This window comes from Parasteatoda tepidariorum, chromosome 7 (assembly GCF_043381705.1).
Source record: "Parasteatoda tepidariorum isolate YZ-2023 chromosome 7, CAS_Ptep_4.0, whole genome shotgun sequence".
Classification (NCBI taxonomy): Eukaryota; Metazoa; Arthropoda; class Arachnida; order Araneae; family Theridiidae; genus Parasteatoda; species Parasteatoda tepidariorum.
In genome coordinates, this window is record NC_092210.1 from 6,164,088 (window position 1) to 6,174,962 (window position 10,875).

Below are 10,875 nucleotides of genomic sequence, written 5' to 3' on the forward strand. Positions count from 1 at the left end.
TGAGCACGTAAAAACTTTTGCCAATAATTACCATAAATATGAAGAGATTGTTCTTGAACATCAAAATGAATCTAATAATAATATGTCAAAAATATTAAATAATGTTTGGCTTTACCAATAAACTATCAATTGGGAAAAACAGATATCAATTGTTTCTGAAGCTTTAAAAAAGCTTCAATCAAAAAACATTTCAATTTCAGAAGCTGTTGAAATATAAATTGACTTACTATCGTGTGATGAATTAGAACCCCATAAACATTTTGTAAAAAGATTCAATCAGGCTGTTCAGCCAAATCATTTATTAGCATATGCATCCCGAAACAAAGGGACAATTTTTAAATGATGAACAAGACCAATTAGCAGAAAACTGTCTTTCTAAGCATCATCCAGAATTTCTGCCACGTGTTATGGCATTCAAAATTTCCGATCCTGAATACTTTTCAAAATCGATGATGCGTGACACTGTTATTCAACAGTTTTCATCAAAAAATAGTGGAAAATTATGGCAAAAAAAAAAAATAAATAAATAAAAATCCTAGCTTCCACAAAATTTCTGTCAATTCTTTTTTCTTTGCACTCAGCACCAGCATCCTCTGTCTCTATCGAAAGACACTTTCCAACTTTCGGTTTGGTGCAGAGTAAACTTTGAAATAGATTAGGAATAGATAAAGCTACAAAACTCGTAAAAGTGTATAACCATCTAAGAAAGAAATGTAGACACTTTGAATCTGTTGTATGATAATAATAATAAAGGAAAAAAATGGACTTTTTTTTAAAGTTAACTCTTAACTTCTGCTGACAATTTTTAACTATTTGGAGAAAGTTTATCACAATTAAAAAGCAGTTAAAAATTAAAATATTACTTTTAAGATTTTTTAAAAATATTATTTTTAAGATTTCATTTGAATACAATTTATTTTGTTTCTTTTAATCATGCTTAAAAATATTGAAAGCAAACAAAAAAAAAATTCTATTCAGTGATACATTAAACAACAATAAACAAATTTAAATTTTTATTTTCTGATTTTAAAAAAGCAATCTATAACTTTTTATATATATGCTTTTTTTATAATTTTAAGATTACTTTGTTTTTTAAACTATAAAGTTAAAATGTATCTAAAACTGCATATATTTATCTAAATATTTGAAAAAAGGGACAAGTGACTGATACTCTTTATAATTATACGTAATTTTAATTTCACTTTCCATTAATCGTATTATAAAAACATGGAAGACCATTAAATATTTATTCAGTTTAATTTTATTACAGGTAAAAGTCAGATGAAATTTTAGTGTTTACTTATACAACACTATGTAATAAATAAAAATATTTTCCCAATAAAATTTATGAGCACTGAATGCTGCTTCCCTGGGTTTTTTCAATAAAACCCAGGCGGGTTGGTTTTTTTTCTAAAATCCCTGGTTTTTTTCAAACCCTGATTCCACCGCTTTTGTTATGCTTACGAGGCAATGTATGAACAGGCTTAATATTCAAGGAAGTTTTACCATTGCAATTTGCGATTAAATTACTATTGTAATTATGCGTCATTTTACCATTTATAAGAGTTTCCTTTACAAATTGTAACTGATTGTGAGCCTCAAACAAATTTAAGAAAATTAATATCAAAACATAAATAAAGTGTAAGGTATGTCATGGATTGAGTGTTATCCCTTATTTGGCTATATATTTGTGTGAAATAACACTGTTTGATATTTTTTGGGTTGCATCATAGCATGCTTGCAAAGTATTACAAATTAATTTGTTGCTTGTTTCGTTGAAATTTAAATTGAAAGAAGGTGCTATAGTGTAAACACTATTAGTATAATAATATTGGATGGCGTGCATTTTCAAATTAAGACGAAAAAATCAATTGGAAGTGATAACCCGGAAGTCATACGATGAATTTTAACACCTAGCGCCATCTGTGCATACCTTTACACGGTCAATGACCCTTAAATTGTATACCCAACAATATTTTTTTATCAGAATCGTCACTAATCTACTTTTTAAAACTTTAAGAGATGAAAAAAAAAGTTTAAAATTTCTTTTAACACTATAAATCACATACAGGTGACATTTTTAAAACCCCTTTAAGAATTATTTGTAGAACCACCCAGTATAGACGATAATATGGTATACAGTATATTTAGTACACTATATACCCTATTATAGTACACTGCACTACCAAATATAATAATACATACGTGGGGGAGTTCCAGAAGGTTGTGGACCAGAAGGAAAGTTAGAATTTCCAGATGAAGGTGGATGAGGAGGTGCATGAGGGGGATTGTTGCTTGGAGGAGCCCCACCAGGTGGAAGAGATTGATCTAATTAAACAGAACAATATTCATTAGTAAAAACAAAAAGGACTTTCTAAAATGCAAAAATGAAGAATTTAAAGGTAAATTTATCTAGGTGTAGATTTTCTGTCCCCCCCCCCCAGCGGTTAACGTGATACATTTGCACATAGTACTTAGAATCCCGATATTTTAATGCAATGCTGTTACAACTTGAAAAATTCAAAAACTTGGAGGAAAATGCTAATTTTTTAAACTGCTTGCTGTTTGTAATTTATTTTGTAGCTCAAGAGATTCCTTTTCTACAAGAAAAAATGAAAAAGAAAACATTTTCTAATTAAAATTCATAAAATCTCTTTATTCAAGATATAGAAATAATACTGAAGTATTTAATTTTCTACAAATATATAACTAAGTTTTTTTTGTAACATTCAGTGCTTAGAACATTTAACATAACATTAGAACATATAACATTATAACATTTAGTGCTATCATATTTGCCACCATCATGACTAAATATGAGTGTATTATTACAGTATTAGTCAACCTGCTGTACAAATGGCTCTTCACTCAAAAAGGTTGTGTACCCCTATTTGTAATAACTCAAGCTGTGCAAAAATATTGTATCTGGTAACTTTTTTAGGTTTTTATGTTCTTATTTCCAGAATAACTTATTTATTTCACTTAAGTTTCTTTAAGTTACTAGCTACAATGAATATGGAATTTCAAATCAAAAAGAATTATATTTGAACTAACAAGGCTTTTAATTAGAGCTGATCAAACAACACTCGCATCAAGGAAAAGCAATGGTATAATTTATTACTCAGAATTACTTCAATTTCCTCCTCAATTTTCTCAGATATTAATAAAAGAAGAAAAATTAATAATTTTAAGTTTCACTTAAATTTTGCTTACATAAATCTGCTGATGTGCTATTTTTTTGTGTTGGAAATTTCTGCGCAGAAGACGTTTTATTTATTTATTTTTTTTGCATCCCCTCTTGTTTTGGCATAGTTGACGCATTATAGCTCATATGCGGAATCCTGATACATAGTAAAATATTATACAGTACAAAATCAACCATACAAATATAAACAAACCTTAAACAAATGCTTTAACATTAATGGCTTATTTCGAAGTTTTCATTAAAAACAATGAAAATTTTAATTAAAAGTTAAGGAATTGCATAAAAAAATTTATAATGAATGTTAAAATGAAGTTTCAGACTAATTTATTTTGAAAATACAGGCCATTTAAACATTGTCAGGGCTGGAAGTCCAAAATATAGAAATTAAAGATAAAATTGCATCCAAACTTAAGGATGATTTTCTAATGGGAGCAATTTGTACAACACCAACATGAATTCACAGCTACACAGTAGGTAATAGCCTTAGTAGTTCCTGTACTTAAGTGAAAAAAGAAACATTTTTAAAAGAACTTCAAAAAATTATGCAAAAATTGCTGCTTTTTTTTCCCTTCAAAAAAGAGAAAATTATTTAAGTATGGAAAATCGTTAAGCAGTAGCAAAATACGAGGATTCTCTTGAGAAAAACAGTAGTGATGAGGAGGGAGTAGAGGGATAAGAGCTTTTTATATTTCTCACACGTCGAATGCTTTTATGCAATCAAATTAAGTAATTGTCTCTAATATAAGAAGTAGATTAATATTGCACTTGAGCCGCTGCGAAGATTTTGTCGTTTATTTTGCTATTTACTTTGTTCCATGGCATATAGCATACAACATAATTTTTGAATTTCTTCAATTTTTTTTGTTGATAAATATTACCTTTTCTTCCTGTTAATTTTAACAAAAATTTGGAAAAATCACGAAAAATTTCAGGAGATTTATTAAAATGTTTGAAAATTAAGGACACATAAAGACACTTTTTTTAAAAAAAAAAAAAAAAAAAAAAAGAATTCAAAGACAACTTTGAGCCATGCGATATTTTTTTGGTGAGTGTTAATTACATTCCCATATCATTTACCATGGATAATACAGAACACAAAAAAATGACTTACGAGGTTGAGCCACAGGAGGCTGTTGAGCTGAACTAAATGCATTTGGCATAGCATTAGGCACCTGTCCATGCTGCTGATTTGCATTCATATTTTGTCCACAAGGAGGCATGGGTTGATCTGCATTTTAAATAGAACTCATTATATATAACAGAAATAATGCAAATATCAAAATAAAGTTCACTCAAAAAATCTTGCAAGAAGGAAATTTTTTTTCTGAATGAATACTTGATGCAATATTTTTTTTTTAGGTTGAGTTAAAAAAATAATAAAAGATAGATTGAATATTTACTTTGATTCATGTTGCCTCCAGGTTGTTGGTTTTGATGACCTGGGAAGGGAGCTTCATTATTCTGCACTGGTTGACTGGGAGGACCATGCATTTGTCCTGGATGCCCTGGAGGTGGCTAAAAGAGAGAGTAAATTACACATAAGAATAGATAGCAATGGGTGATGCAAATACATTTACAGAATATTTTTCATTTAGAATTATCTAATTTTTACAATTATAGTTTCTGCATGCTGAGTTCTCCCTAAGTGCTTTTAGAAAGGCACTCCATCTTGCCTGCCCTTTGATTCCTATAAATCCTCTCATCCCTTAAAAAAATTACCTATTTATTCATATTCCATATTTTTTAAAAACTAATTCACTTTTTAAATAATAATTACACGCTGGCAAAATTATCTGTGGTTTATAGGCTTAATTCTGATTACTATTACAAATATCTACTTTGTTAGGATTATTCTCAACTTATTAAATTTTTATAAGTACCTCTTTTTTATAAGTATTTCATTTTTAGTGGTTCACATATACAATTTTAGAATATAAACTTAAATCTGCATTTCATATTTAAGTTTATGTTATTTTGTTTTTCTATGAGGAGAGAAGATTAAGTTTTGAAATAACTTGTTGGAAAGGAGAAAAAATAAAATTTTGCTGCTTTTTTTTAAAAAAAAAATTTCTTGTTTTTATCAAATTGATTTTGTCCTTTATTGTTTTTAAAAATATTTAAGAAAAAGTAAAAACACAACAATAAATTTAAAAAAGCATTATAATAAAATTAATTGTAATGATAGGTATAATCAAGACTATTTTATCTTCATATTTATAGATATTAAATTTGAAAAACAGAGTGAAGAAAGAGTTGAAGCAATAAAATATCTTTAAAAAAAATACAAAAGCAAATCATTTTTTTTCCTGCAGAATTATAATCTTAAGATACTTTTCTTGTTCATTGGAAAGGAAAGAAATAATCCTGATTTTTCAGTTCTCATTTCGAAATTTTAAAAAAGATTCGCCAATGAAAGGCTTGCTTCAGCTAGAATTTTAAAAGATAATTTGCTCTAAAAATTATGTTTTTTTCTCTCATTTTTTGAAAGAACTCCAAAATTTTCAAAGAACATGATAAAAACGTTTTATATTTTAATAAAATATGGCTGTGAGTGGGGATTTTGATAGAAATTTAGATATTCCGAACACCATGAAGAAAAAAAATATTTTTTTTTGGGGGGNAAAAAGGGGGGGGGGGATTCCATTTTAAAAATTAGAATTTTTAGCGACCTAAATCCATGACTTTCCATGATTTTTTTTAAAAAAAAATAGTTAAAATCATGGCATTTCATAACAAATTTCGTTCAATACCGAAATTCATGACTTTCCATGATTTTTCAGGTGCACAGGTACCCTGATCTTAGTAACTCAGCTTTAGAAAATACACCAACAATACAATAAAAAGCAGATTACAAAACATTTTTTCCAATTAAAAACTATTCTATTTAAAGACTTGGCTAAAAAATATCATGCATCATTAACTAAAAACAAAGCTAAAATTTTGAATAAATTCAGAAAGTTACTTGTTCTTTCATCTCAGCCAAGCAATTAACTGAATTATTAACTACCAAACATCAGAGTTGAGAGTATTAAAATCAGTTGATTTAAATCAACTGATGAAAGACAACAAAACATTATTTTTTAAATCAACTTACAAAAAGCAAAAGTACTTAACAAAACGAAATATTTCATTTGGTTTTTAAAATGTAATTTAATTCTTAACGTAAACTTAAATATGGGATATAAGAAAGTGCATATGCAACAAATTCATTAAATCTCTTTGCTAACTGGTATCCTTGTTACAGAAGACATTGAAAACATTTTATATTAATCTTAGACGAGCAACAGATATTTTTCTTACATTCATAACTAAAATTAAGAGTTCAAAAAATATGAATTTATATTTCAAAAGCAATTAAAAATATTACAAAATTTAATAGACAAAACAAGTTTTTATACTTAATAGCAATATGTAACAGGGCTCGAAATTAACGGTGGCCTGTTGGTCCGTGACCACTAAAATCGGAGTCAGACCAGCATAAAATAATAAACAGTGGTCCGCCGGACCACCATCCGCCGCAGCCGATCTCCGTTAAAAAAAAAAAAAGCTAGCGTGCGAGATCTCCGTAAAAAAAATAAATAAAGCTAATGCACGATCCTGAGGAAGGCGAAGTTAAATCTTGTTTCGCGCACGTGTCACATGGAGAGTCGCTGAAGGAGAGAAATAGGGGAGGTAGCGGGGTGGGTTCATGACGTGCACCATCCGTCGCAGCCTAGGGTCAATTCGCAGCCGATCTCCGTAAAAAAAAAGGAAGCAAGCGCGGGTGAGGAAGGCGAAGTTAAATCTTGTTTTGCGCATGCGTTACATCGGGGTTGAAGGAGAGAAATAGGGGTTGGTTCATGACGTCATTGTCAATCGACGACGCGGCCCGATGATTCGTTATTTCGGGCTCTCTCTTCGTTCCCGATCGTCAGAGGTTTTTCCGCTTCACAACTTTTTTGTTTAAAATTTTTTATACAAAATTAATATTAATCAAAAAAATGCGATTTAAATCAAAAATTTATGATTTTTAAAAAAAAAATCGTGATTTTTTCAATCAAAAATTTTAATTTTATTTGCAGCTAATAGGAACGCGTAGACGGACCAGTAAAGTTTTGTGCGGACTGGTAAAATGTTTTAGTTACTGGTCCTATGAACCAGTAATTTTTAAAAAAAATTTCTACCCTTGTGCAATTTTTTTGCCTTAAGAAATTCTTATTATTCCTTCCAATATGCATTTTTTTATGTCTAGTCTGTCTATTGATATGAGTTTAAACAATTTCAAGTTCTAAATTCAAAAAATTAGCCTTTATAATTTAGTTTTTCTGTTTAGTTGACCTTACAAAATTTTTATTCTTAACTTATAAATATTTTAAATAATTGTTATTTGCATCGATTAATTTTTGAAAAAGATTATTTAAATTAAATAAAAAAAATTCCCCCCTCAAAAAAATAAATTAAATCAAAACTCTGAAAAAGAATTAAAAGAAAGCTCTGATCTCCATGAAATAAAATTATGCTTAACATTGGTAGAAACCTGGATGTATCCCGAGCTGGTAGTTAAAGGATTAAAATCTATAAATTTTATGAAACTTCTTAATTTAAAGTAATATCATCAGCATAAATATCTTAGTATAACATTAAAATTTGTCAGACATACTTACAGGAAGAACACTAGGAACTGCATCAGCAATAGAGGCCAAAAATACCAAATTACGATGCAAAGCCTGTTGAAAGCTGTTGAAGAAACTTTATTAGTCAAATATGATATCAAATGCTTAACATATTCTCAGTTACTTTCACAGTTACTTAGTTACTTCTTTCATCTTAATTGTAATTTGGCTTATAAAATAATTCAATCATAAAAATATTTCAATAAAGTTACTTATCCAACAGAATGCAAATATTAATCAAACTTTAATATCACAATCTCGTAAGGCAGCATATGAAATTTCATTTCTAAAGGTACTAGCCACTAGCCAAATTTTCATTAAAATACGAACAATTTTTAAAATGCTAACAAAACAAATGTGGTATGTAGAACTTAATTAAAAAAATAAAAGACATACTAAAATGTGGAAAGTGAACAATTGAAACATGTTTATTGCAAAGTAATATTGCTATAAAACAAGGTTGCATTTAACTTTCAACAACTCAAATATCATCTATGCGTCATCAAATGTCTTTAAAATAAGAGAAATATCAAAAAAGTTTTCTTACATTAAATACCTATGCTTGCATTTGGTTCTTAAATGTAATTTGTTAATTGCAGTCAGGGTTGTTCGGATTTTATCCACCCCCCCCCCAAAAAAAATAGAAACGCAGGTAGGTTCTTTTGAAAAGAACTCAAGAGAGTTTTTTCACAAGTGTATATTTTATATTGACAAATCAACTTTAGATATAAATTTGCAATAAAATAAAATATAAACTATACATGTTAAAATATTATATTTTAATTACTTCTATATTCTATGTTCTAAAATTTTTAATTAACTTTATTAAAAACACACATTATTAAAAAATAACAAAAAATGTAGGAAGATATTCTCCCAAAAAATTGAGATATTAACAACACAACGCAATTGAAACTAATGTTATAACAAGGTACAGTAAGTAAAAGTTTTAGAATTACATTTTAATAAAATGGGAAAATAACTTATTCATAAAAATATATTTTAAATACTATGTTCTTGATCTGCAAGTCTATTACAATCAAATAATTCAGTTTCAAATGATACTTTTAAAATAGAGAAATTTTGCACCATTTAACTGGAGAAATACTTGCCCTAAAACTCTTGTTCTGATGTATTCTTTGTTGTTGAAATACTAGAGCTTATTCAAAAAGCTCACTTTTACTGTACATAACATAGGACTCAATAACACAATAGCAAAAGTAATGCAATGCACCATTGCAAATATATGTTTTTCATGTTAAAATTAATTCGAAAATAATTTAAAGGAAATTCATTTGAAATGTCTTTTATTTGAATTGAAATAAATAATTTGTTTCTCCAATTAAACATTTAGTAGTTTTTCAAATTTCTAAAACAAATTAAGGAAATCCTACAGAGGTAATTGGACCCTATTAGAGTCATTAAAAATATTATTGCTAACATATCAATGACATTGATAATATAGTGTGTTAACTGGGGTTATTGATAGCTTAATTATAAATCAAATAAATAGCATTTATTTATGCAGCAAGAGTATAAGGAATAAGAAAAATGGAAAACTTAATTAAATTAAAAAAAACCTAAAATTTGAAAAGACCGAAAGGCCTGTTTTTTTTTAAACTTAAGTCACTAACTAGTATTTACATAGCAGGTAAATACATGAATATGAATTATAACATTTGAATATAGAACACTACATGGTAACTGAAGAACTAAAGTCAACACTATAGCTCAAAAATTGCTTTAAAAAAGTTTTAATCAAAGAAAAGGTAAGGTAAGAACACTACATGGTAACTGAAGAACTAAAGTCAACACTATAGCTCAAAAATTGCTTTAAAAAAGTTTTAATAAAAAAAAAGGTAAGGTAAACATCTTTCAAAAAAGAAAGAAAAATCTTAAAATCTTATGAGGAAATTTTTTTTTTAAAAAAATGGCGGGAAAACTTATCGAATTTCGTTCCGGTTTTTTGGTTTTCCGATTTCCGGATAACGGGTTCTGTACTGTATCAAATTAAAGTCTTAACAGTTTTGATTTGTCACTGGCTAAACCTGATGAACTGCAATATTGTGAATTATGAAAAACTTACTTCAAACATTCATTAGCTTTCCCTTTGTTTTGATAATCAACAATAGCTTGAATCAGTTGTGAATTTTCATCTAACATCTATGGAAATAAACGAAATTATTTACACAGAAATAGGGAGATTCCATTGATACTAGCATAACATTTGTAGACTTTGAAAACATAAAACTTATAAAAATTATCAAGCACTTTACTCCTGTGAGAATCACGAAATCTATAGCAGTAAATCGAACTCTTCAAAAAAGGGTTACTAAATTTGCATTTTTATTTCGAGATTCAGTTGTTGCAATAAATAATATCATATAAAAAATATCGGATTTTAAAACTATGTGGAAATCAATAGTAAAAACTGCATGAAAAAAATCAGAACGAAATTTTCTACAAAAAAGAAATCAAATTTTCTACTTCATTAATCTATATCTTTCATTGTTCTTAAATGCAGGGATGAGATTAGTCAAAAGGCAAAAAAGCTGAATTTCCATGATAGTAAATTTTACTCAAGCGCAACCCTTTAATAATAAATTCCAGGCAGTTTAAGGTAATAAATAATGTGTTGACATTCAATTGTGTACTAATCTATTATTATAAAAACGATTACATTGATACTTAACATTTAGTGAAAATAAATATTACCAATTAAAAAAATAAAGCTGGAAATTATATTTTTCCTCAGTTTACATAAGAGACAATTATTACTTGAAAAACTACCTGGTTTAGCAAATTAAAACTACTGAGAATATACATTAATATTTCATTTCTTTTAGTTAATACTGTTATGTGATTTATAGCAAATATATCAGTAATATTACTTTTTAAATTATATTGGGAAAAAAAACTTTAACAATGTACCGAATCATTATGTTCATGTTATAGTCTAATCTAACTACAGCCCTTTGAAACATATCAATAACAGTGAAGTAGAAATATATAGTAACT

At 27.9% G+C, this 10,875-nt stretch overlaps 1 protein-coding gene across 3 annotated transcripts in view; it reads right to left on the minus strand.

The window, feature by feature from the left end:
- LOC107455169 (protein SSXT) overlaps positions 1–10,875 on the minus strand; it is a 29,884-nt gene that overhangs the window by 14,828 nt on the left and 4,181 nt on the right. For all 3 annotated transcript variants that reach the window (XM_043039770.2, XM_043039771.2, XM_071183011.1), the window contains 5 exons: positions 9,944–10,020; positions 7,849–7,921; positions 4,606–4,720; positions 4,317–4,433; positions 2,206–2,328 (listed from right to left, as the gene is read on the minus strand). In XM_043039770.2, the coding sequence (XP_042895704.1) occupies positions 2,206–2,328; positions 4,317–4,433; positions 4,606–4,720; positions 7,849–7,921; positions 9,944–10,020 (505 nt within the window). The remainder of the gene's footprint in view (positions 1–2,205; positions 2,329–4,316; positions 4,434–4,605; positions 4,721–7,848; positions 7,922–9,943; positions 10,021–10,875) is intronic.